Source organism: Gopherus flavomarginatus, chromosome 10, assembly GCF_025201925.1.
Source record: "Gopherus flavomarginatus isolate rGopFla2 chromosome 10, rGopFla2.mat.asm, whole genome shotgun sequence".
In the NCBI taxonomy this organism is placed as follows: Eukaryota; Metazoa; Chordata; order Testudines; family Testudinidae; genus Gopherus; species Gopherus flavomarginatus.
The window spans coordinates 6,013,600-6,041,112 of record NC_066626.1 but is presented as its reverse complement, the minus strand read 5'-3'; the positions used below and the strand labels follow the sequence as shown (position 1 = coordinate 6,041,112).

The following is a 27,513-nucleotide window of genomic DNA, read 5'->3' as shown; positions in this document are numbered from 1 at the left end:
GCTTTGTGCCGGCTCGATGACTCCCAAGTCCAGCATGGCCCGTACTTCCTCCTCGATGACCTGTCGGATGTGATACGACAAGGGCCTGGTCGCACCTTGGATCACCACGCCGGGCTCGGTCTGAATGGTGTGATGGATGAGGGTGGTGTATCCCAGTTGGGTTGTGAAGGTGCGAGGGAACGCCTGTAGGAGACACCGGGTCTAAGTTGTTCTGCTGTCAGCGTCTCTCCAAGCTAGGGTCCTTTGGGGTCCTCCGAACATGTTACCTGGGGGTCCAGCTCAGGTTCCGGCGGGTAGGGGTTAATTAACAGCCCTTCTCGCTCCTGCCACGGTTTGAGAAGGTTCACGTGGTAGCATTGCGTTTTCTTGCACCAGTCGGGCTGGTGGATCTCGTACGTGACAGGCCCGATCTTTCAGACCACCTCATAAGGCCCTTGCCACCGGGCCAGAATCTTTGATTCACTGGAGGGGAGGAGGAGTAGAACCCGATCTCTGGGTTGGAAGTCGTGAGTCTGCACCTCGCGGTTGTAGATCTGGGCCTGAGTCTCTTACGCGGCCTTCAAATTCTCATGCGCCAGGGCCCCAGCCTGCGCAAGGCGCTCCTGGAGCTGGAATACGTATTTTAAGAGGCCCTGGGCGGGTGATGGGGCTTGCTCCCATGTCTCCCACATTAGGTCCAAGAGGTCCCGTGGGTGTTGACCGTACAGTAGTTCGAATGGGGAGAACTTGGTAGATGACTGTGGAACCTCCCGAACCGCCAGGAACAGAGGTGGAAGTAACTGGTCCCAGCGGCAGAGGTCGTCTTGGGGGAACTTGCGTAGCATGTTCTTAAGAGTCCGATTAAATCGTTTGACCAACCCATCGGTCTGGGGATGGTAGACCGACGTGCGTAGCTGCTTTATTCCCAAGAGCTCACACTTGCTGCAATAGCAGAGAAGTAAAGTTGGTGCCCTGGTCCGTAAGGATCTCCTGGGGCAAGCCTATGCGTGTGAAGATCTTCACGAGCTCGCCTGCAATGCTGTGGGCCATGATGCTTTGGAGGGGTATGGCCTCGGGGAACCGGGTAGCATAATCCACCATGACCAGTATATACTGGAACCCTGCAATGCTTTTGAGGAGCGGGCCAACCAGGTCTATGGCCACCCACTCGAAGGGGGTTTCGACTAAGGACATGGGGATCAGAGGTGCCTTAGGGGTCTGGGCCCGAGTGGCCAACTGGCAGTCCGGGCAGGACTTACAGTAGTTCCTCACCTCCTGGTGTATGCCCGGCCAGAAGAAGCACGTCAAAATCCAGGACAAAGTCTTCTCATGGCCTAGGTGTCTGGCTGCTGGGACGTCATGGGCTAATTTCATGATGCCTCACCGATGGCACTGGGGCACGAGGAGTTGGGTCTAGGACTCCCCCGTATGGGGGTCCCTCTCTACCTGATAAAGGCGTTCCTGCCGCAGTTCAAAGTGTGGCCACTGGGCCGCCCAGTGGGGATCAATGACTGTGCCATCGACAGTGGCCAATTGCTCGTGCTTGAGCGTGGGATCGGTCCTTTGATTGCGGCAAAAGTCAGTCTGAAGCGGGGGCTACTCAACTGCTTCTGAGGGAGAGTCCTCTGATTCTCTCATCAGTTCGGTGGGGTCGGATGCTTTCCCTTCCTCTACCCCGGTTTCAGGGGGATCTCCTTCCAAGGCTGGCATGACCCTCAGGTGTTCCCTGGTGTTGCAGCGGAGGACTTCTGCGAACTCTGGCCAGTCCTGCCCCAGGATCACTGGGTATGCAAGGCATGGGGCTAGACCCACCACCATCGGTAGAGGTGACCCCCTCTACTGTTAGCTGGGCCCGAGTACTGGGGTGTGGCTGGATGTCTCCGTGGATAGACTGCAGCCGGATCATCCCCAGGCGGGTGTCAACCTGGGGGCCTAAGTTTTGGCAGATCAGTGTCTGGCCACAGCCCGAATCAATGAGGGCCACTGCTGGGTAACCCTCCACGGGCACTGTGATCTTAGCAGCTTGAGGACGTTGGGCACAGGCTTCCCCAGAGCAGACCTGGCCAAAGTTGCACTCCATCACTGGGCAGTCCCGTCATAGATGGCGGTACTCCCCGCAGGAAAAACAGAGCCCAAGGTCTGCTCGTCCCGGCTGGGCATGTGTTCCTGCAGCTCCCCGGGGAGGGCTCCGGGTGGCCCCTCACGCCACTGGAGAAGGGGCTGGAGCTTGTTGCCCCGCGGCCTCCGCAGGTCGGGTTCGGGGCTCAGGACCCTGGTAGGAAACTCGAGAGTCAGCCCGGGCGGGGGCACCCCTTCTCTCGGGGTTGGGGTGCCCCACCCCGGGGGTGGCTACTCGAATCGTCAGACCCACCAGTGTCTCAGTAGCCAGACAGTTCTCCATCAGGGTGATGGCAGCAGCTAGCGTCGTAGGCCGATGGCGAAGGCCCCAGGCCTTTCCTCGCGGTGGGAGTATGTGGATAAATTGTTCCAATACGATCTGTTCCATGAGCTCCTCCGGGGTTCGGCTTTCAGGCTGCTACCACCGCTTGCATGTTTCTCTTAGTACCTGGGCCACCATCCGGGGCCGGGCCCTGGTGGGTTAGGCCAGGCTCTGAAACCGCTGCCAGAAGGTCTCCGGACTCACGTCGAGGGCATCTAAAATTGCCGCCTTTACTTGGTTGTAGTCCTGGGCCGCCTCCGCGGACAGGCCTCGATAGACAATCTGAGCGGTCCCCGTTAGGTATGGGGCCAGGAGGGAAACCCATTGGTCCTGGGCCCACCCCGCAACGACCGCTACCCGCTCAGACGTTACAAAGAAGGCTTCTGGATCATCGCTGGGGCTCATCTTCGTTAGCTGGATAGGTGGGTTTAGCCATGGGGTACCCTCTGGGTCTCCCGGCTGGGGTTCTATGGGTTGGGACAGCGCCGTCACGAACTGTTGTAAGCATTGCCGCTGGAAGTCCTGATGCTAGGTGGTCAAATCCTGAACCAGCTGGTGCTGCTGGGTTCCTAGCTGTTCGACCAGCTGTTGTTGTTGCTGGAGCTGGGCGGCCTGCTGCTTCTGCTGCTGCTGCAACTGGGCTGCCTGCTGTCGCTCCTGGCTCTCTGTCAAGAAGGTGAAGAGCTGGGACAGATCCATGTCTCAGGGCGGGGTTTTCTCCACCCCAGACCCTTTCTCACAGGGGTTGAGGGCTCGTGCCCACGTTCTGGGCAGAAGATCCCCACTTCTGGTACCACGTGTAGAAGTCCTCTGTTGGGAGAGGGGGTTCACCCCTCTCTGGGGCAGCTGGGAGCCAGGCCGCCTCACTACCTGGGGTGACAACAACAGTTCAGGACTCAGGCCCTCAGACAAGGGCTGAGCAACAGTTCCGTCTATTAAGCCCGGGCCCTTGGGCAGGGCGGGGCAACAAACAGTGGTGCAGGGCTCAGACCCTCAGGCAGGGGCTGAGCAAGCAGTTCAGTTTTATACAAAGTAAGAAGCCCAGGCTTCTGGGCCTGCGTGCTGGGGCAAGGGAGAGACTACCACCCGTGAGTAGGGTGGCAGGGGGGATGCAGGCCCGCCCACTCCTCTGCGTACCAGCCTGGGGCCCTAACAGTGGCAGGCAACCCGCTGCTGTGTCAGTGGGGATCCTGGCCGCAACACACTGACATTGGCTCTGGTTCGGCTGCAGCCAGACTAGGGTCGGCTGCCCCCAGGCTACTTCCAGACTCCCCCTCGGGGCTTACCTGGATCCTGGGGTCATCCTCCGCAGGGTCCAGGTGCATGGGTTCGTCCCGGCCGGGGCTGGAGGGTAAGTCTGGCAGCTCCTCCGGAAAGTCTGGCCAGGGTAGCTCTGGTGACTCCTCTGCGTAGCGAGCACGGGGAAGCTCCGGCAGCTCCTCTGCGTAGCGAGCACGGGGAAGTTCGGGCCACTCTGGGTGGCTACCCTGGGTTGCAGGAGTCTCCCAGTCCCGAGCTCCCGGAGAGATGTCTGCTTGCTCCGGCTGCTGGGCCCTCACTGAGCTCAGAGGGCCAGCCTTTATACTTCCTGGTCGGCGCTTGACCCTTTGCAGGGTGGGCTCAGAGCTCTTTAGCTCTGCCCAGTCTGGCTCCAGCTGGGCTCGTCGACCTCTGGGCTGCTGGGAGCCAGGCCGCCTCATTACAAGGGAAATGATCACATCCCTCGATCTGCTGACAGTGCTCCTTATATAGCCCAAAATGCTGTTAGAAGGATGTAAGCACTCATGCTTCGGGTCTCGAGCCAAACTCTAATCAATGGAGGTTAGGAAGAAACTTCAACTAAGGGCAGGTTATCCCTTAACTATTTACTACGTGATTCCTTACAGCTTCATCTGAAGTGTCAGCTACTAGCTCCTTTTCTTGGTAGCATACTGAACTAGAGGAACCCCTGACAATCTAACTGATAGGTCTAAAAATGTAACTGTAAACAGGGAATCATCATCAAGTGCGTTTGTTTCCAGTACGGTTCCACAGGGATCGGTTGTTGGCCCTGCACTAGTTAACATTTTTTATCAACGACGTGGAGGAAAGCATAAAATAGTAACTGATAAAGTTTTCAGATAGTACAAGTTGGGGGAGTGAAAATGAACTGGACGGATCAGAGATTCAGAGTGAGCTGGATTGCTTGGTGAACTGGGCACAAGCAAGACATATGTGTTTTAATACAGCTAAATATAAATATAGAGATCTAGAAACAAAGAATGTTGGCCAGCCTTAGACAACAGGAGACTCTATTGTGGGAAGCAGTGAGATTTGGGGAGAAGGGTGGATAATCAGCTGAACATGTGCTCCCAATATAAAGCTATGTGATCCTGGGATGTATCATGAGGGGAATCTCGAGTAGGAGCAGAGAGGTTATTTAACTTCTGTATTTGGCACTAGTGTGACCGCTGCTGGACTCCTGGGTCCAGTTCTGGTGCCCACAGTTCACGAAGGAGGTTGATAAATTGGAGACGGTTCAGAGAAGAGACACGGGAATGATTAAAGGATTAGAAAACCTGCCTTATAGTGATACACTCAAAGAACTCAATCTATTTAGTTTAACAAAGTGAAGGTTAAGGGGTGACTCAATCACAGTCTATAGGTGCCAACATGGGGAACAGACATTTAATAGTGGGCTCTCCAATCTAGCAGAGAAAGGAATTTGAAGCTGGACAAATTCAGACTGGAAATCAGGTGTGCATTTTTAACCATGAGAATAATTAACCATTGGAAGAACTTACCAAAGGCCATAGTGGATTCTCCATCACTAACCCCTTTAAAATCAGGATTTGATGTTTTTCTGAAAGCTCCTCTCTAGGAATTATTTTGGGGCTGTTCTCTGGCCTGTGTTACCTGGGAGGTCAGACTAGATGATCACAATGGTCCCTTCTGGTCTTGGAACCTTTGATCTGATGAGCATGGCAGCTCCTATGTAAGCTTTGTAAAGGAAAAAATGCTGGGTTGTGTGTTGACTGACACAACCATTCACTAAACAAGCACTATAACTGGTGAATTTCTCTGAGCTGACATATCATTCTGTTCTTTTTCCATAGGTTTTCTTATGGCAACAAGCTTACTATGTTAAATGTATAACATTGCTTAAGTTCTTCGCCTACTTTCCCCTCCTTTCAGGCTTACCAATGCCACGGACAAGTTCCCCCTTCCTCTTCTAAACTGGTCTGTAGCTAGCAATACTAACTTTCTATGCACACTGGCCAGTCTTTCATCATAACAATACACCACAGACACCCATCTCCTGCAGTGGACATGACACTACATGAAGTATAAGCTCACTACTACTATTAATTGGGTGCAGATAAACATGTAACATAGTGTAACCCTTCTGCCCCTCTGAGTTGGCAGTAACAAGGGCTGGGTTCAGTATCCAGGGGTTCCGTTTCAGTAACACAATGCCAAACCAGCTCGAGCCCCCACCTAGAGCCTGGGAAAATCTTACACACACCCCTAGGTGCCTCAAAGAGGCAATGCTTCCCCTCTCGCAAGCACAGAGTCTCGGTGTACCAGAAAAGGTATAATTACAGGAGATAAACAACAAGCACTAAACTGGGGAAAACACCTCAACTAGAGTTCCTAGACCAAACTGTGAGCAAAGACCCACCCCAGGAAATTGGGCTGTGTCATTTTCCCTGGGCTCTTGAGTCCAGCAACCCCCAAATCACCCACAGTCCCAAAAGTCCCACAATCCAAAATCTCTGTCTTGGGTCAGTGCAGCCCCAAAGTTCGAGAGTCTATCTGCAGAGGTCCCTCCCCCCAGCCTGGGTAGAAAGAGGCACCTTATGTGGTCCGGGGACAACTGCCCTGCCTCTCCGTGGGTTCTGCTTCCGCCTTCTCCACGCACTGCTCCGCTTTACCAGCCGCTCTGCTCTGCTCCTCCAGCCGTCCTCACAAACTGCTCCGCTCCACCAGCTGCTCTGCTCCACCAGCTGTCCCGTGAGCTGTTCCAGTTGTCCCTGCAAACTGCTCGGCTCCGCTTGCTCTGTGGGCCGCTCCACCCATCCCACAGCTACTCCGCTCTGCCAGCCGCTCTGCTCCACCAGCTGTCCCGTGATCCGCTCTAGCCGTCCCCATAAACTGCTCCACTCCACCAGCTGCTCTGTTCCACAGTATAGCTTCAGGCTCCCCCACTAGTTAGCACAGTACTCAGTGCTCTCAGCTCAGTAATTTCAGCTCTTTAGTGATTTCAACTCTTAGTGATCTCAGCTCATAGTAGGGGAGCCCCAGTGCTAGTGCACCATTAGCCCAAAGTGAGTTCAGCTCAGTAACCTGTATCTAGATTCTTAAGGGAATAAAAAATCAACTCTGACATTCCACATTGGAGAGAGGAGGGGGTGGAACTGGTGCTTCTGGCTCCACAAGTAGCCTGCACCACCAGGCACAGATACCTGTCCCCAGCCTCTTTCAATTCACTGGGTTTTGGAACCCATGTCCCTTGTCTAGCACGTACCACCCAACTGAAGTTGAGTCATTTCTGTCACAAAGCAGTCCCACAGCTCGGCAGCCTGGGATGGGGTAGGTGTGCCTATGCAAATACACTCTCTGAAACTCTTTCCACCAGATGTCAGGGTAGTGCTCATCCTGACTCTGCTTACAAAAGATTCATAGACTCTAGGATTGGAAGGGCCTTTGAGAGGTCATCGAGTCCAGTCCCCTGACCTCATGGCAGGAAATATATACCATCAGATTTGCTTTTCCCTTGCTTCTTTAACACAAGAGAGAGCCTCCAGACACTAGACATCACTATGGGGTGGCTTATATGGCTTATGCCTTCCTGACGTGATGCTCCAGGGCCTGGAGGTGCTGTGTCTGTAGTGCTGCCAAGTTGGAGATGTTGGCATGCTCAGGATAAAAATCTGATTCCCTTGTCACCTAACCAGCAGGCTGAGCTGTTTCAGCTGCGTTTCTACCCTCTTTAATAGTAGTAGGAAAAACTGAGTTGATGAAAACCTTAAGTTATTTTTAGAAATACAGTGCATAATAGCACTCAAGGGCCCATTATCATGGGGTAATTAGCTTTCTCAATTTCTTTTCCCAGTGCTTCATCCCAGGATCTCCTTATCTCTCAGTTGGCCAGTTCTTTTATGGCTGTGATCATCTTAGTGGGGGAATGATTGCTTGTTAGAACATCTGTTAAAATTCCTAATGTTAAGTTTATGGGAAATGTGCCATTTCTTTTTGTACTCTTTCTGGTTATTTTTTTTTTGTACTTAACTTCATTTTCATCATGATTTTATTTTATTTTTTAATTAATGCCCTAGAACATAATCTTTAGAAATCTGGGCATCAGAGTCAAGCAACAAAACTTCTCCTTTGAACTCTTGCAATGACTTTTGTGTACCATTTACAATTCTGGGCCACTCTGGGAATGCCATGATGGGGGGAATGGATGTCTCTATCTAGGCTGCAACGCAAGGTTGTTGTTCTGCATAGGATGTGTCCTAGGGCCTATGCATATCACAATATGATGGAGCAAGCCAACTGCCTATCTTGTGAAGTATTGTCTTTAAAACATAATATATTAGTTGCTATTAAAGGAAGGTTTAAACCTTTTATGATGCACCAAATTATGCAATACCATCCCAGAGATGGCAGAGGTGGGAATTTATTCTTGAACCCAGCTCATGGCTATGCTGAGAGGCAAGAGAACTGATAGCCATGGTGAATTCTTAATAGCTGGAGAGAAATTACATTCTTTTAACAGTGATGTGGCTTCGACCATGCAGGTCAGAACCAAAACTGCACCTTTGGCCAGAACTAAAAACCAAACGCGAACCTTACTTCAGTGGTGGGTTTATTATCCATGATTCAAAACTCCCAAATAGAACTGAACATTGGGGTGGCCTGAGAGTTCAATCTAGATATGGATCTATATTTCACCTCTGGCCCTGTATATTTATAGTTGGATGAACCAAAGCCTGGATTCCAAATTGAACTGGAAGACATTTGCAGTCAAGTTCTAGATCCGCATTTTGTGGTTTGGGTTCATTTCTACTTTTGTTTCAAATGCCTCTTCCTCTCTTGGTTCATTCAGAGGCTGAAAGTGTAAACACAAATTTCTTACACTCCCTCAGATTTCTAACTTGCCAGAAAGAAGGAAATTTCATAAAGCATGATGCTGTAAGAACATAAGCTCTGATTTTAGACTAGGCAAAGTGGCCAGAATAAACTTTTTCTTAACATATAAACTTCTAGATGTTTGGGGGTTGGCACTACCATAGTATCTGAAATTTATTCCTTGTTAGTTTTTAATTTAGTGAGAATTGCCTAATTGGTCATCATTTTCTGTGTTTGTGTGTGTGGGGGGGAGAAGGGAATGACAAGAAATTGCCATATGTTAAAGGATCATTAATATAACTGTTTTTAATTTGTACTTCTGTGAGTTTTAGAACTTAATCGCTGAAGTTCTCATTTTATATACTTTGTTTTAACTATGTGTAGAGGGAGGACTTATGATAAACAGCTCTGTGAATAATACTGTATGACGGGACATTCCCCAAAGGGACATGCGCAGATAAACCACAAACTCCTGAGAGAGCTTTAGAATTGGACTTCTTTTTTTGTAGATCAAAGAAATCCTGGAAAACCCTCATCTGCTAACTGTTATTAAAATAGAAGAAGCTGGAGATGAAATCGTGAGCAATGCCATTTCTTTTGCTCTGTATAAAGGTGAGCACTGAGTTCTCGCCCACTGGCTTTAATTTCACTTTGCTCTTAGGTACCAGTATGACCCTGTGGCTAGGTACTAGCTTAGGAAGCTGGCTTCCTGGATGCAATTCCCTGGACAAGTCTGTCTGTGCCTTACCTCCCCATCCGGTCATGAATTCTATCTGCTGGACCATCTCCGTGTAGGCTGGAGTTTTCAAAGGCGCCTAAAGGAAGTCCCAGTTTGGACTGCCATTGATGTTAATGGGAGTTAAGTTCATGGGGAGATGGCGAGTACACTCTGGATATGAGAAACAAGCATTGAGAACAGGGGACTATCCCCTTGCCCCATCCTACATCGGTACCCTCTCCTGGCAGTTGTATGGCTGTAGCAGAAGAGAATGTGGTTCCATGCTTTTACCGAAGCAAGTCGGAGTATAGGAGTATCTCAGAACTGGTAATTCCAGTGTGGAGAGGGAAGCACACCGCACATACTAAGCAATTAGACCCTCTAAAACATTGACCTAGGCATAATATGGAGTGTTTTCTACATATTAGGAAATGACTGAAAACCAATACAAAAGGGGTTTCTCCAGTTAGACTTTAGTAGATGGATTACTCCGCGGAGTATGGTGTAAAATTCACAATAAAAAGGCTTGAGAGCACTGGGTGAGAGAGAAATTTGACAGTCAGCAATGAAGTGATGGCCAATTAAGAGTTCATCTCACTAACGCTCATGATGCTACCTAATCCTTCTTTTTTGCAAATTCCATTTAAATCACTGCAGTGAGATGTGGGACTGTGAGGAGAATCTGGGCCCAGCACTAGTATATAAGTTAAACTCTATTGATTTTATATCTGTGTGAATGGAGAATGGGGCCCCATATCAGGTTTCCCCCAATGCTTCCTGCTACCAGTTCCCTCAGGTTGGTTCTGGAAAGGGTTTGACTCCATTGTATGGATCAGGGTCACTCACTCCTTAGTAGCAACCAGAGAGGGGACCCAGAAATGTTAACTCATCTGGTGCGTCAGTGCCCCAAGGCATGGTTGTTTCCCTTCTCCCCTCCTACATCCTCTCCCAAACTCTGGGCAGCTCCTTCTGCATGGAGCACCCATGGAGGAATTTGTTTGGGTTACTGGGTGAGGGACGGTGCCAGAGAGTCAGCACTTCCCTGTTACATGTGGTCAGGCAGAGGATGCATTCTGGGATGCAGTCTTGATGAGTGAGAGATTGTCACTGCCTGCCCTGTAACCCTTAAATGCTCTGCTGCTATTGTTCAGAGCCCAGACACCAACAGCCAGCAGACAAGCATATAGTTCCCTGAGTGCTTGGCAGCCCTGGTTCAGTACTGATCCCAGCAGCCTGCCTACAACAGCCCCTCTCTGAGTCTCCACCAGCGTTGGTTATGACTTTGTGACCCCAACACACTCCGAGTCATGAATTTCCCCAAAACCATCTGCCCTGAAATGTCCCCTCTCCTAAAACACTCAGAATACTGAGGTCTGTTGCTCTTTTCAAGAGACAAAAACACAGAAGCTTGTTGCTTTAACTGGAGCTATTCATCACTTCATATCAAACATGGTCCTGGGCTGATTTAAAATAAAAAACAAAACAAGTTTATTTAATCAAATAAGGGGGATTTTAAGTGAGGTCAAGTATAAGGGCTAAAGTCAGAAATGATTAAAAACAAATAAAAATGAAAAAATACTTTCTAGTGACTAAGACTTAACGAAAGGACAGCCTTGCTTCCAGATAAGATTCAGCAAGATGGTCTGACCATCCCCGTGGTCAGGATCTCCCGCAAAGTGCTTGGTTCCTTTTATGTCTTGCATGTACGATAACTTGGGGTTCTTTGCCCCTCTCTTCTGTAGTCAACTGAGCTTTTGAAATGTGCCCTTCTCAAAGTCCAGTGCCACTGCAATGAGGAAATGTGCCAGGGAGTCTGATGGGGAAGGTTCCTTGCTGGTTTCTTCCCTGCTGATGCTTTCTGTAATGCAGATTGATCGGTCCTGCACGTGTTGATATGCCAGTGAATGGCCACTTGACTATTATTGCACTTGGAAAAAAACAGTTTGCCCAATCCCCAGACTTTTCTGGTTTAAACACATTTAGTCCCTTATTTCCTTCATATTTGTCCAGTCCTTTGGGAGTTTACCCTACATAGACAACACAAGAATATTACTGGTCAGTGTGTATCATTGGTTTTCCAATGATATTTCACATGGCACCTATTAGATACAGATTGACATAAGTGGATTGGGGCACACTGAACTGGTCAGGCCCTCTGAAACTCACTACTTGATGCTCTTAGGGTCACAGGCTTGTTCTGGGTAGTTACAGGGACAATCTGCCTTCAGGTAATGCAATCCATGCTCATTTTAAGTGCAGTTTAGTCTATACATACCGTGTGTGTTTATGTGTGTTTTAAAATGTGCACAACCTCTGAAGCCCTGTTAAAACTATAAGCGAGTGTTTAAAAAAAAGACAGTAGAGGCTTTTTTTGTGGCTGAGATGGGGAGAGAGTTAGGGATGGTAGAATACAAGCCAAGGCGCTCTCCAATTTCTAGTGCTTACTTAGCTGACTCTTCCTCCTCCAGCTTTCGGTACCAATGAACAGGATAAAGATAACTGGAATGGGCAGCTGCAGCTGCTGCTGGAGTGGAACCAACTGGACCTGGCCAGCGATGAGATCTTCACCAATGACCGGCGCTGGGAGGTAGTCAAAGTTTGCACCTTGGCACAGCTAGTGGGGTTGGAAACAAGGAGTGAAATTCTTTCTTGCACCATTTACGTAGGCATCGGTGTTCTGATGTTTGTAAATAACAATTCCATTCCAGTTCAATCTGAAGTGAGCAGAATGTATAGGCTTAAAATACACTAACCTAACAAATAAGGGTATTCTAACATGGCAAACCAATTGCTATGATGTCACTGCAGTGTCATAGCGTACCTGGGTATGAAATATACCATTACTTCAGGTGGGTTACTTGACTACTTGGAAACTGATGGTCTCACTCCCGTTCCTTGTCAGCCACAATGGTGGTGGTTATGGTAGCTGATGATTAATATTATTTTTTGCTCTTTGAGCAGAGGTCAAGGCTTGAAAGAGTCCAGAGACTGAACCAACCACCCTTTCTAGAAGTGGCCCTTCTAGTGTCAGATTTGGGCATTTTAGGGGCAGAGCGCAGAAGGTATCTCTGTCATTGTCAGTGTTGTCAAAACCTATTCTGTGGCCAAATACCAGGCTTTATATTCAGTGTGTGTCAGTCCAGCAGCTTTCATGGGCATAAATGCATGTAAAAGAGAGAAGAAAAATATCCAAAGAGTAAACGTGGTTGTTAGTCAAGTGTTAATCTGAAACATCATTAAGGCTCTGGAATAACAAACCCTGTTCTGTTCTGCCTTACCAGCGCCAGTGTTTATGAGGTGGGAGTGAGGCTTAAAGTAGAACCTTACTGAGGGTAGCAATGAGTGTTCGTTTTTACAATGTTAACACATTTTAATCTGGAAATTCTTGATGAAGCCTATACATGCAATAGCTAGGTATGCTTATTTCAGTCACTTCCCAAACCACAGCCATGGCTGCATTCTGAAGGAAATGTGGAGCAAAGGCAAAATGTGACCAATATTTATTTATAACAAAACATGTGAGCAATAGCAGAGGGATAGGGGACAGTGAATTCTGCTCAGCCATCCACAGCTGGCCTTGTGAAAAATACCTGGCTTTCCATCATTTTCTCCCCAGTCTGCAGACCTTGAGGATGTCATGTTTATAGCTCTTATCAAGGACCGGCCCAAATTTGTTCGCCTCTTTCTGGAGAATGGCTTGAACCTGAGGAAGTTTCTTAACAAGGAGGTCCTTACAGAGCTTTTCTCCAACCACTTTAGCAGCCTGGTGTTTAAGAACCTGCAAATTGCTAAGAACTCCTACAATGATGCACTCCTCACATTTGTGTGGAAGATGGTTGAGGACTTCCGAAGAGGCATTCAAAAAGAGGATAAGAACGGCAAGGATGAGACAGAAATACGGCTGTTGGTAAGTAACCACCAGTTGTCTAGCCATGTGTTCCTTAGTAGGAAAAGAATTGTCTTCCCTTGCCATTATAACAGTAATGAATTTGCATTTCGGTTGTTTAAAAAATGCTACAAATTGTGCGGAGTGCAATGGCCTTGAACATACTGATGCATTCCACATGTTAGTCTATGGCATGGATCTTTGCATTGCTCAAGTGCTCGAAGAATACGTGAGTCTTTTGTGTGAGGGTCATGGTTTCATACTGTGATTATCTCAGAGCAGTTTTAAAATATGTTCTAATTAAGACTTGCAAAGAACCTCAAGTTCATATCATTGTGGATGATAGACCTTTCAACTGAAAATGGCTCAGTGAAGGAAATGGAAATTTGTTTTTTATGTTACTGGGAAGAAAAAGTTTGAAAACGTGACATTGCACAAGAGACCAGCTTGTCCAGACAACTTAACTCAAAACTTTAAGAGAATCTTTCTAGCCCCTTGGGTCCCATCTACTTTTGGATCTGCGTACTTCTACTTCTATTGCCATGTACCACCAGACTCTCCATTGCTTTCATTAGGGCAGGATCAGGCCTTTAATGCAGACCTGAATTACAGAACTGGAATTTCCAAATTTCCAAGGCCTGTGCATGGAGGATAATTGGACTAGATGGTCCCCTTCTGGCATTAGAATTTGTGAACCTGATTCTCTGTACATTCTTTTCTTTCATGAGCCATGGAGAGAACAAGAAACTCTGCATTGCCCTCTTCACGCTCATAGCGCCAGCAGCTCTGCATTAAGACAATGACTAGAGTCAAATCTCATGCTTCAGGGCTTTAGCCAGACACCTGCATGGGCCAGGATGGAATTTTTTTCCCTGATGCACATTTGGCCAGCTGTATTCTGGGTTTTCGTCACTTTCCTCTGAAAGCAGCAGGGATTGGTCACAGCTGGATACAGGACACCAGGTGGGGTGGCATAGAGAATTTTCTTTTTCAAGGTATATCTACACTGCAAACCCTCTGTCCCACACTGTGGCAGCGAGTCTGAGAGTGTAGGTTAGCTGACTTGGGCTTGTGAGGCTCATGCTACCAGACTAAAAATAGCAGTGGAGACATTCCCACTCCCATCACCGGGTCTGAGTCTGGGCTACAGCCCAAGCGAGAATGTCTACACTGCTATTTTTAGCTTTCTAGAGGACGCCCAAGTCAGTTGACCCAGGCTCTGAGACTCATTGCTGTGGGTTAGGTTTTTTTGCAGAGTAGATGTACCCTCAGATGCTTGGCGAGTGAGTCTTGCTCATGTGCTCAGGGTCAAACTGATCACCAGACTTGGGCTTGGCAAGGGATTAATGGCAGGGACTTTGGGTATTTTTGCTTTTCTCTGTGGATTGCCTGCTGGGATCATCTGGGCATATCTCACCTAAACAATTGCCTGTTCTTGCAGTGTGCCTGAGATGTTGGTGGTATCTCAGTCCCTCCTCTTTTCTGCCAGTGGGACACCAGATGCTTAGTCTCCTGGGGACTAAATTGCTTTCTTTTAACCTGAGTTATTGAGTTCAATGTAGGGGAAACGGAGTGAAACTTAATCACAGGGAGATGATCTAATGGTCCCGTCTGGCCTTATGCTTTGTGAAAGTGTAAACCCCAATGCTGAGACTTTCCAAACTAGCTAGGGAATTCAGACACACAACTCCCATTACAATTAATATGAGTTGTCTCTTTAAATCCCCTAGCTGGCTTTGAAATCTTCAGCGAACATTTTGTTCTCCATTTTCTGCTGAGTTATTCTTGCTGCATGGCAATTAATGTCCAGTAATAACTTTTGAGTGTCATAAATGGATGCATGCTATATTAAAATGAAATAAAATAATGGAAGTTGTTACTATCAGAATATTTTCAAGTTAATGGTAAGAGGTCTGGTTCAACACTCAGGGCTTAACCAAAAGGTATAGAATGGGAGTGTTTCCACCTATCATTCATTTCCTTGTAAAATGGCATTTAGCTATGAAGCCATGTGTATATCCTTGAGGCTGGCTGAGTTACGCTCTGTGCATGAGCAGTGTGGAAGCAAAGATGATTTTCTGCTGCCTTTCCATTGTTTTCCATTTTGGGAGCAGCTGAGAGCCAACTCATTCTTCAGCACAACTTAGAGCAACCTTAAGGTTGCCAGGCAGCAGTGCAAAGAGAGCAAACCAGGGAGCCAAGTTTAAGGGGTGTAATAATATCTACTTGATTTAAAAAATAAAGCCAAGGTCATTGAACAGATAATGCCTTTATTTCCCTCCAGGATGAATCTTCTATTACAAGGCATCCCTTGCAAGCTCTCTTTATCTGGTCAGTTCTTCAGAACAAGAAGGAGTTATCCAAAGTCATTTGGGAACAGGTAGGGTATACCACCCTTTCCCCCAGCACTGTTGTATTTATCTTGGCCCTTTAAGCCTTTGCAAGCATTTGCCCTCTGTCCTCCCCAGAGTAACCATCTGGGAACTCAAATGCATGATAGATGAGCTACCAATTTAAAATGTTTTTTACAATTTTTCCTCTCTCAATCTGAGCTACTAAATTTGGATCTGGATCTGGATCCGGATCCATATATAGATTTCAGGACACTCTCCTCACCTAAAGTTTGAGGGAGATGTTGATTCAGCTGCTGAAAGGTGCTAGCTGTGAAATTCATAGCTGGACCCATGTTTGGATTATGACCCCCCTCCCTCTTCACAGTATGAAGATCATGTGATCCAGGCATATGGTTTGATCTAGTTTCTACTTCCAATGAAAAACAGAGGCCTTTTTTTTAAGGAAAACCAAAAACCAGGTCCATCTAGCCCAGTATCCTGTCTTCAGGTGCCAGGTGCCCCAGAGGGAATGAACAGAACAGTTAATCAGCAAGTGATCCAGTCTCAAAGTCTGAATGGTCATAGGCTAAAATTTTCCCTAGTTAAGGGGTTCCTTAATTCTTGATTGTCTAACTGGGCACTCAAAAATGGAGGCACCTGAAATTTAGTGGACACTCCTGATTCTTTTGTCCTGTGTCTTAAGCTGAGCACCCAATCTGCTAATACAGGTTCCTGTGCCCATGCCAAGCCATGGCAAGTTCAGCAGGTGTCCAGGTGAGTGTGCTGCAGTGTAGGACTGTAGAGAGCATTCTAAACACCTGACTTCAGGGCTCGTGTCTAAATTCCTGACACCTTGGAGAGGGTTTTAAGGCGATTTTAATCATAGAGACAAAACGAGTCACCTTGTGCCTAGAATAGTTCATTTGCAGCCTGGTGTGATGATGTTGCATTGAGTGGTTGGACTGTGCTTGTTTTGTGGATCTGGATCTTCATTTTCCATTGCTGACAACGTGGCTCTATTTACCAGCCTTTAATGAATCTCCAGAGCAAACAAACAAGGCAAGACAAAGCAATGATGTAAAAGGGGGTGGTGGAAGAAGTCTGTGGGACATTAAGCAGTGGAACACATCCTCACATTGCATGGAAGAACTGTTGGTGCTCTGAGCCAATCGTGGAGAAGAATGGTGATGGCCATGCCATGCAAAGAGCTCTGTGTGACTTCCTGATTCTCTGTCTCTTCGCAGACCAGGGGCTGCACTTTGGCAGCACTCGGGGCCAGTAAACTACTAAAAAGCCTGGCAAAAGTGAAGAATGACATTAATGCTGCTGGGGAGTCTGAGGAGCTGGCAAATGAATACGAGACGAGAGCAGTAGGTAAGCGCCTGTGTTAACAGACTTGGAAACATGAGCCATGTTCAGCTGGTGCTCAGCAGCTTGTAATGATGGATGCACAGCTGCAAGATTTTTCACTTGTGCTTGCTCCTTGAAAGCTTTATGGGATGTCATGTTGTAGGGACAGTCTCTGGCTGGGCTGGCAAGAGCTCCAGGGGAAGGACAGAAGAAGAGGTGTCTGTGGACTGGAGCAGAGGACGCAGACAGAAAATTCTGTGCTAGCTCCTGGCCTTGGATAGGCATAGCACTCCAAAAAACAAAGTCTGTGGTGGCTAATGAGGCCTGTGTCTTTAAAACTTGCACAGACACCTACAGGAAGTGTGTGACGAATGTCAAGGTTGGGAGCTGAGCCCAGCTCTGAGTCCCAGTGCAGTGCCTTAACTGCAGGCCCATCATCCTATTCATGCCAAGAACATAGTGGTGAAACAACTTCCAAGGAGGACAAGCAGTGTTGTGGCAGTGATGAGTCAGCTGGGCCACAGTCTGTTAAATCCTCTAGTATCCAGTTCATGCAGTATAGAGCTCATGGTGGAGGATGAGCGGCAGCGCTCCTGGTAACATGGTAATTCATGGCCTGCTACCTCTTCTGTCATTAATAAGGTTCATTTTCTGGCTTTATCTGAAACCTGGACAAATGCTGATGCTGTTAATTACACCTTCGTTTAATAATTTCCAAATGAATGTGGCATTGATGTATGAAAAACAAAATCAATGTGCGTGGTAGCTAGCAGCACAGGGATTACTATTTTGTTTTTAATAATCTATATAATACCCAGAACTCAGTTGTGCCAGCTGACAAGGCACTCAGTGCAAAGCACTTATTTATGATCTAAAGGGAAGGATAGCACAGCGCAGCTCATGGTGATTCACTACAGATTAAGCAAAGCCAAAAGGACAAGTCCCTTTCTGCACTTAGAGGTTGGTGATTGTGAATTTGCATTTGAGCTTCCCAGTAATTTGTCAGTATCATCTTCCCAAATCAGATCATTCGACAGCGAAGGAACGATAGACACTGAAGGCTGTGACGGGGGTTGGGAGAAGAGGGGATGACTTTCTGTGAGGGATAATACCTGAGCCTGTAACTTAAGCCAGGAAGTGGGGCAGGGAAGTCGACATCTTTGCCCAGGAAGCTGGACAAAGGGAGAGAGCCTGCTGGAGAGGGTTGTTGGTTTTTGTTTTTGTTTTTGGGGTTTCAGTTTTGGGCTGGCTGGGAAGAGGCAGGGAACCCCAAGTCTGGGGTCTAAGATCCTTGCTCCCCAGAGGGACCTGACTGAGGGGGCCTGCTTGTACCTACAAGCCCTGCTTGGGACTGTGTTCCTGTCATCTAATAAACCTTCTGTGTTACTGGCTGGCTGAGAGTCACAGTGAATCGCAGGAAGTGGGGGTTGCAGGGAACTGACTCCCCCACACTCCGTGACAAAGGCACATTACAATACACTACACTGCAAAAAAACCCCAAAACAACCCCTAGCAATGAGTCTCCGAGCCGGAGTCAACTGACTCAGGTTCATGCTATGGGGTAACAATAGCAATGTGGAGTTCCTACTCAAGCTCTGAAACCCAGCCAGGGGGGTGAATCTCAGAGCCTGAGAGAGAACATCTGCACTGCAACCTTCAGCCCCATAGAGCAAGCCCTGTGAGGGCCCCTCAGTTGACCCAGGCTCTGAGGCTCACTGCCATGGGTCTTTTTTTCTTTTTTTTCAGTGAAGACATACCCATAGAATGAAATGGGGACACTTTTTTTCACCATGGTTCAAAGCAGCACACAAGAAGGGAAATCAAAGCTACACACCTGTGCAGAAAGAACGTACCCAATTCTCATGTGAATTTGAATTTTCACTTGGGGAGCTGGTTGTGTCTCATGAGTTATGCTGAAATCCTTAATAGGTGTTGTCAGAACATTTTATTTCACGTACAGTGTTTGTAAAAATTGCCTCATTTTATAGGGTCAGATTTTTAAAGGTATTTAGTTGCCTACTGGGATTTTCAAACACTCCTATTGAAATGAATGGGTGCAAGGTGCCTAAGCACTAGCTTTCAACTACCTGAAAGGGGTTCCAAAGAGGATGGATCTAGACTGTTCTCAGTGGTAACAGATGACAGAACAAGGAGCAATGGTCTCAAATTGGAGTGGGGGACGTTTAGCTTGGATATTAGGAAAAACTTTTTCACTAGGAGGGTAGTGAAGCACTGGAATGGGTTACCTAGGGAGGTGGTGGAATCTCCTTCCTTAGAGGTTTTTACGGTCAGGCTTGACAAAGCCCTGGCTGGGATGATTTAGTTGGGAATTGGTCCTGCTTTGAGCAGGAGGTTGGACTAGCTGACCTCCTGAGGTCCCTTCCACCCCTGATATTCTAAGTGCTTTTCGAAATTCTACTAAGCACCAGTTTGCACCATTGGGTACCTAAATACCATTAAAAATCTTGCCCGCAGTCTTCGTCGCCCTTATTTTTATCTAAAATAAAATATTAAGGCCAGAATGCTCCCAACCGTCCTCATTTGGGTAACCCTGTTGAAATAATGGGGTTATTCATGGATGTAAGACCAGCAGAATTTGGGACTCAGTCCTGATTGTATTGAAATTAATGACAAAACTGCTATTGACTTGCTTGGCCCAGGGCTGAGCTCTCAAAGGCCTTTTGAAGAATGAAATTGTGAGGTTGTCTGCGTACAGTCTCAAAACGCTCTATCCAATGTACCAGTTAGTTTTCTAATGGCCATTGCTACAAAATCCCCTTGGCTTTCGCAAGTTATATTGGGTTTTTCATTTCTTGCACATCACCAGAAGCAAAGCTTCAGCAAGTAAGACCTATGCCCGCAGTGACATTGCCTCAGCTCTGCTGCCTGCAATGGGTTTTCCAGCACAGAAGGGACTTTGCCAGCTTGCTCACTTTCAGCTATGTTAGTTCTGTAGGGATAATGGGAGTCCAGTGCTACAAAGACTCACTTTTATCACTGCAACCAGTAGCTAGACACACGGCGCAGATGTGTTAAGGAAGAAGGTACCATGTTTACTGGACTACTTCTCAGAGCTTAATCACAACCTAGTTTTGATATCCATATGCAATCATCAAATCAGTTTGAATTTCTCCATATGCTTCCATGCAGACATTAAATTTGGAGTCCACTATTCTAATCTACTGTTGTGAAAATGAGGAAGGAGCTCTTGTATTGTACATTCATTGCCAAAAGCTTTACTAATGCACATTGAAGATTCTGCAAGCAAATATGCCAGTCAGAAAAAAATGAGTTGACTCCTGCAGCTACATCAGCTCAATCATGTTTTGCAAACATAGTATTTCCTGTTCCTATTAAATATATAGCTTAGCATGTCACTGATTATATTGTAAAATATACAGGCTGTGCAAAATGGCTGAGTTAATGTTGCAGTACGAGCCTTAGTCTCAAGATTTCCAGCCTCTTGATTTCTGCGAGCATGAGTGAAATGGGGCCAGGGATCTGGGTAGAGTGAAGAGGTGCATGTCTGACCTGGGCTTTCTTTTTTCCCTTCTGTCCTTGTGGGACTGTCTCTCCTTTAGAGCTGTTCTCTGAGTGCTATAGCAGTGATGAAGAGCTGGCAGAACAGCTACTCACTTATTCCTGTGAAGCCTGGGGTGGGAGCAATTGCCTGGAACTTGCTGTGGAAGCTAAAGATCAGCAGTTCATTGCACAGCCGGGAGTGCAGGTAACACAAGCTAAAAAGCAGTGATTCTTCCCCCACACCCACAAGAAAAAGAAAAGGCGGCTCACTTGCAATGTAAATATTGTGCTCACTTCCTTTTTAAAGGTTATATAGATTAACTGTTTGAAAAAAACCTGTCCTAAAGAAATGCAGTGGCTGAGGCTCTCATTTGTTTGGAAGTCAGGCGTTTCAGAGAAGGATCCCACAGCAACGTGAACTCTGTGATCAGATAAAGTAGTGGCTGTGCTGCTAAAGGGAACATGTTGTAGAACTGGTTCTCTGATGCCCTCTCCCCATGTGGAGGGGTTGCGTTTGAAACTTGCATGTGCAGAGTATGCATAGAATGAATCAAACCACTCATGGCGGGGAGTGGTGATTCACCCATAGGTGTTATGCCAGGAGACAAAAGTTTTAATTTACAGCTGGGGTTCATAGAGGGTCTACTGATGGAGACTGCCTGAGATGTTTATTCCCAGTGCATCTCCTCCCTCTGCTTGTGTTCTTGGGCATAGCACTCAGCAGAGTGGTGTCCTTACCTAAGACTCCCTCAGCTAAATGAAACGAACTGCTTCTCCTACCTCAAAAGCTCTTGGAACGTCCTGGAGATGCTAGCCTCTGGCACAAGATGGAGCAGTGGGCTCATGTAGTAGCCTTTCCTTTCTCCTGAGGTAGCTCAATATTTCTGCAGCTCCCAAGGCCTCCAGTGCTACAGAAATCCAACAACTTAATATGTTTCAGTAGAAATCATTGTTGGGCTTTCTGCATTAAACATCAAACACATTTCACATTTCTGCTTTCTCTACCTTGCTTCAATAAAACCTGGATGAATCTTTCTCCTCTTTGCTGTAGAATTTCCTTTCCAAACAGTGGTATGGAGAGATCTCGAGGGACACTAAGAACTGGAAGATTATATTGTGTCTGTTCCTTTTCCCTTTAATCGGCTGTGGTTTCATCTCCTTCAGGTAACAGGGTTCTCGTTGGTAGAAAAACAGAAGGAAAGCATGTCTATATAACCTATTTAGGTGCTAATATCTGGCTCACCCATTATAGTATCCGAGTGCCCCAAACAATGAACGTAGCCCAAACAGCCTTTTTAAGTAGGACGTGACTTTCCTCTTTTACAGATGAAAAAATACGGCACAGGATAGATTAAATGATTTGCCCAAAGTCATGCTGGGACTTTGTGGCAGAACTGGGGACTGAACCCATGTTTCTCGAGTCCCACTCCAGTATCTTAAATGAAATCCTTCTTTCCTCTGATAAAGTCCATCTGCTGTGGAGGTCAATCAGAGCGTGACAGCAAGGATGAAACACAAGTTGTTACCATTTGGCAGCAGTTTGGTGGCCTCTATGTAAGGAGAGGCATGGCATCAGCAAAATTCCTGGCTGACAGGTGATGACGTCAGTGCTCATTTGGCTGGGATTGCTAACAAAATGTCTAGTGGCTGAATGAGCTGGAGAAAGAACAGCTCTGGTCCTTCAGGGACAAGATAGACCACCCTGCCAACGTACCCTGAGTCAGGGACATTTAACTGATGCTGCCCAGACTATAATTATTTGACAACACTTCAAAGTGATTTTTTTGATTTAAAAATATAAGGCATGTTTACATGGTCACTACTTTAGTTTCACAAGAAACATTTTTTTAAAGGCTTGAGAGATGTGTGTTTTGAGATCATCCTTTTTTTTATCTAGGAAGAAGCCCGTGGAGAGGAGCAAGAAGCTCTTGTTGTATTATGCCTCATTCTTCACCTCCCCATTTGTGGTCTTCTCCTGGAACGTCATCTTCTACGTTGTTTTCCTGCTGCTCTTCGCCTATGTCCTGCTCATGGATTTCCAAGATGAACCCACCATGCTGGAACTCATCCTCTATGTTCTGGTCTTCATCCTGCTTTGTGATGAAGTGAGACAAGTAGGCAACGCTTGTGAACCAAAATGGCCTATTTCCAGGCAGACACTTTTTTATTTTTCCTAGATGCAGAAAGAAATGGAGACCTTCTTATGGTTATGTGCAAAATGCTATGCAAAACTCATTCAGAGAGCCCAAAGGAAGTGATTGTGTTCCCCATGACTGACACACACAACTCCTGCTAATGCTGGCAGAAGCTGTGTGTGTGTTGAGGGAAACATACTGATCCTGTGCTGTATGTATTAGTCCATAGCCCAGATTCTAAAAGGTATTTAGGTGTCTTTCAATGGGATTTGGGCACCTAAATATCTCTGAGGATTTTGCCATTAGAGAGAGTTCTCAGAATCATGTGGTATAAATTGTCAAAGCAATCTAGGTCATTTAGATTAATTTTGTAATGGAAAATGTCTCATAATGCTCTAGAATTTTTTGACAAACTTATGTAGCTATCACTGGTATTTGTCATTTCATGAGTGAGAGAACTGTGGCTGATAGAGGCCCAGCGCCCACACCACAAAGAGGGAACACGTCTATGCACTACCAAGTTACTCCGAATGAGATGCACTAATTTATTTGTTTGCAGAGGTGTTTGACTATCTCTGCGGGAGGGGGGAAATGGTTTTCTTCTGAGGAGAGAATGCCTTTAGTAATAGGAGTCCTTCAGAATGCTGGGGGATTTGAGTGTGGCTGGTGAAGAGGTCATGGAGACTTACGATCTATCGTTGAGAAGATGGTGTGTGATTTATTAGTTGTTCAGTGCAGTCTTGAGTACCGTGTAAGGCATGCAGCCAGAGGACAAGTGCCAGCACAAGGGCTGCATGCATAAAGATCATTGCAGGATGAGCCTCTGCCATGCCCAAAGTGGCTGTAACTGTGCTATTTAATCTTAATGTTTTTTTCAGGAAAAAATAAATCCATTACCAAATAAATAGGAGTGCACCTTTGGCTTGACAGATGTACCGTCTAGGGGATGAATGGGAAAGGTTATAAGAGTCTGCTACCTTGAAATTTTTCTTGTCTGATTGATTAGGTTTCCTGGTTGCTTTGGACCCCTCACCTCCCACGTAGGCTCAGCCACCACTTGAGCAGCATGACATTTTCAGTTGCAACAGCTGACTTAAGAGTGTTAAGCAGCTCCCAGTTCAGAAAGTGAAAACTGAAGGGGTCGGATGATCATAAAACCCAGCTGAAAAAGCAGCTGGGCATAAGGAAAACCTTTCTTCCCCTCCTCTTAAAGTACCACCCATCAGCAATCAGGGCAGCCAGAACTGCTTCAGATCTAGGGCTCCAACCAGGGCCGGTGCAAGGATGTTTTGTGCCCTAGGCGAAACTTCCACCTTGCGCCCTCCCCCAAACCCCTGCCCTGAGGCACCCTCCCCGCCATGGCAGTTCCCCCCCACTGCCCTGAAGCGCCCCCCCTGCGGCAGCTCCCCATCCCCCAACCTCCGCCCTGAGGCACCCCCCCGGCCCAGCTCACCCCTGCTCCGTGCACGAGCATCCCGAGCATGCCATTGCTGCTTCACTTCTCCCACCTCCCAGGCTTGCGGTGCCTAAGCTGATTGGTGCTGCAAGCCTGGGAGGCGGGAGAAGTGAAGTAGCTCACCCCTGCCCCGCCTCCTCCCTGAGCACGCCGTGGCTGCTTCACTTCTCCCGCCTCCCAGGATTGCCGGGCCAATCAGCTTAGGCGCCGCAAGCCTGGGAGGCGGGAGAAGTGAAGCAGCCATGGCGTGTTCGGGGAGGAGGCGGGGCAGGGGTGAGCTGGGGCAGGGAGTTCCCCTGCATGCCACCCCCCCTTACTTGCTGCAGGCGGCCCTCCCCGCATCCCCCTGCCCCTGCTCCTTCTGCCTAAATGCAGGCGGTTACTGGGCCACGGTCCCTGCCGACGAAAATGGTGCCCCCCAAATCCTAGTGCCCTAGGCAACCACCTAGGTTGCCTAAATAGTTGCACCAGCCCTGGCTCCGACCCTGCATTTTCTTACTCATATGAGCAGGCATGAAGCAAATAGTCTCACTCCTGTTGATTTTAATGAGGATTATATGCCCAAGGTATCTACGTTTGAGTAAAGGTTGGGTGCATAGGCACTTACCAGGTATCTCTTTTATTTGCATTCATGGATATCGATACCCGGAGTCAGGCTGACTCTGGCAGTGCACTGTTGTGTTGTGTGGCCTAGCTATACTGACATAAATTAGCCTAGGACTTGGCTCTTAGATGTTCAGTTGTCAGTTCTGGCCATCTTTGGTTCATAAAAAAACAAGGGATTTTTAATTTCATTTGCAAAACCACTAATGAGAAGATAACTGTGATAGTCTGGTTGACTTGCATTCTCTCGCCCTTGAGCGTCTGCCTTTCCTAACATGTAATGTTCAAAGAGAGGTATGAGCCGAAGATGTGCAGAAATAGAAATATCTTGAATTTGACAAGTGCTAATGTAGAGAGACAAGGTGGGTGAGGGAATATCTTTTATTGGACCAACTTCTGTTAGCGAGAGACAAACTTTCAAGCTACATAAAGCTGTTACTCTTAAGCTTTGTGTGCCTTGAAATTTCGTCTCTCACCAACAGAAGCTGGTCCAATAAAAGAGATTCTCTCATCCACCTGGTCTTTCTGGTGTCCTGAGGCCAACCTAGCTACAATAACAGTGCAGATTCTAATCTAAACATTTGTGTAACCATGGTGCATTATTACCATTCTTCCCACACTATGGAAAATGACAGCTACCATAGATGGATTTGAGTAGCACCAGTAACAAGTCATATACACCAGGCACTCTCATAGACTCAAGGTCAGAAGGGACCATTATGATCATCTAGTCTGACCTCTTGCACAATGCAGGCCACAGAATCTCACCCACTCACTCCTGTAACAAATCCCTAACCTAAGTCTGAGTTACTGAAGTCCTCAGATCGTGGTTTAAAGACCTCAAGCTTCAGAGAATCCTCCAGCAAGTGACCTGTGCCCCACGCTGCAGAGGAAGGCGAAAAACCTCCAGGTCCTCTGCCAATCTGCCCTGGAGGAAAATTCCTTCCCGACCCCAAATATGGCGATCAGTTAAACCCTAAGCATGTGGCAAGATTCACCAGCCAGCATGGATGAAAGAATTGTCTGTAGTAACTCAGATCCCATCCCATCTAACATCCCATCACAGACCACTGAGCATATTTACTTGCTAATAATCAAAGATCAATTAATTGCCAAAATTAGGCTATCCCATCATACCATCTCCTCCATAAGTTTATCAAGCTTAGTCTTGAAGCCAGATATGTCTTTTGCCCCCACTACTCCCCTTCTGGAAGGCTGTTCCAGAACTTCACTCCTCTAGTGGTTAGAAACCTTTGTCTAATTTCAGATCTCAACTTCCAAATGTCCAGTTTATATCCATTTGTTCTTGTGTCCACATTGGTACTAAGCTTAAATAATTCCTCTCCCTCCCTAATATTTATCCCTCTGATATATTTATAAGGAGCAATCATATCTCCCCTCAGCCTTCTTTTGGTTAGGCTAAACAAGCCAAGTTCTTTGAGTCTCCTTTCATAAGACAGGTTTTCCCTTCCTCGGTTCAGCCTAGTAGCCCTTCTCTGTACCTTATCCAGTTTGAATTCATCCTCCTTAAACATGGGAGACCAGAACTTCATATAATATTCCAGATGATGTCTCACAAGTGCCTTGTATAACAGTACTAATATCTCCTTATCTTTACTGGAAATACCTCGCCTGATGCATCCCAAAATTGCATTAGCTTTTTTAATGGCCATATCAAATTGGCGGCTCATAATCATCCTGTGATCAACCAATACTCCGAGGTCCTTGTCCTCCTCTTGTTACTTCCAACTGATGTGTCCCCAATTTATAACCAAAATTCTTGTTGTTAATCCCTAAATGCATGACCTTGCACTTTTCACTATTAAATTTCATCCTATTATTATTACTCCAGTTTACAAGGTCATCCAGATCTTCCTGTATGATATCCTGGTCCTTCTCTGTGTTAGAAATAGCTCCCAGCTTTGTGTCACCCGCAAACTTTTTTAGCACATTCCCACTTTTTGTGCCAAGGTCAGTAATAAAAAGATTGGTCCCAAAACCGATCCCTGAGGAACTCCACTAGTAACTCCTTCCAGCCTGACAGTTCACCTTTCAGTATGACCTGTTGTAGTCTCCCCTTTAACCAGTTCCTTATCCACCTTTCACTTTTCATATTGATCTCCATCTTTCCAATTTAACTAATAATTCCCCATGTGGACCCATATCAAATGCCTTACTGAAATCGAGGTAAATTAGATCCACTGTGTTTCCTTTGTCTAAAAATCTGTTTCCTTCGCAAAGGAGGAGATCAGGTTGGTTTGGCATGGTCTACCTTTTGTAAAACCATGTTGTATTTTGTCCCAATTACCATTGACCTCAATGTCCTTAACTACTTTCTCCTTCAAAATTTTTTCCAAGACCTTACATACTAAAGATGACAAACTAACAGGCCAATAGTTACTCGGATCACTTTTTTCCCCTTTCTTAAAAATAGGAACTATGTTAGCAATTCTCCAGTCGTACGGTACAACCCCTGAATTTACTGATTCATTAAAAATTCTTGCAAGTGGCCTTGCAATTTCATGTGCCAGTTCCTTTAATATTCTTGGATGAAGATTATCTGGGCCCCCCAATTTCATCCCATTAAGCTGTTCGAGTTTGGCTTCTACCTCGGATGTGGTAATATCTACCTCCATAGCCTCATTCCCATTTGTCATCCTACCATTATCCCTAAGCACCTCATTAGCCTCATCAAAGACTGAGGTAAAGTATTTGCTTAGATATTGGGCCATGCCTAGATTATCCTTAACCCACTCCATCCTCAGTATTTAGCAGTACTACTTCTTTCTTTTTCTTCTTATTTATGGAAGAAATTTATTTTACTATTGGTTTTAATTCCCTTTCAAGGTCCAACTCTACATGGCTTTTGGCCTTTCTCACTTTATCCCTACATGTTGTGACCTCAATAAGGTAGCTTTCCTTGCTGTTCCCTCGCATTTTCCACTCCTTGTAGGCTTTCTGCTTTTTCTTAATCACT

General features: G+C 46.6%; 1 protein-coding gene across 3 annotated transcripts in view; it reads left to right on the top strand.

Annotated features, from left to right (window-relative positions):
• Nucleotides 1-27,513, top strand: part of TRPM8 (transient receptor potential cation channel subfamily M member 8) — a 124,381-nt gene that overhangs the window by 60,217 nt on the left and 36,651 nt on the right. For 2 of the 3 annotated variants that reach the window (XM_050916478.1, XM_050916479.1), the window contains exons 10-17: nucleotides 9,043-9,145; nucleotides 11,720-11,838; nucleotides 12,868-13,158; nucleotides 15,422-15,517; nucleotides 16,715-16,844; nucleotides 20,402-20,547; nucleotides 21,394-21,506; nucleotides 22,240-22,456. In XM_050916478.1, the coding sequence (XP_050772435.1) occupies nucleotides 9,043-9,145; nucleotides 11,720-11,838; nucleotides 12,868-13,158; nucleotides 15,422-15,517; nucleotides 16,715-16,844; nucleotides 20,402-20,547; nucleotides 21,394-21,506; nucleotides 22,240-22,456 (1,215 nt within the window). The remainder of the gene's footprint in view (nucleotides 1-9,042; nucleotides 9,146-11,719; nucleotides 11,839-12,867; nucleotides 13,159-15,421; nucleotides 15,518-16,714; nucleotides 16,845-20,401; nucleotides 20,548-21,393; nucleotides 21,507-22,239; nucleotides 22,457-27,513) is intronic. The other variant, XM_050916480.1, reaches the window with a different exon arrangement.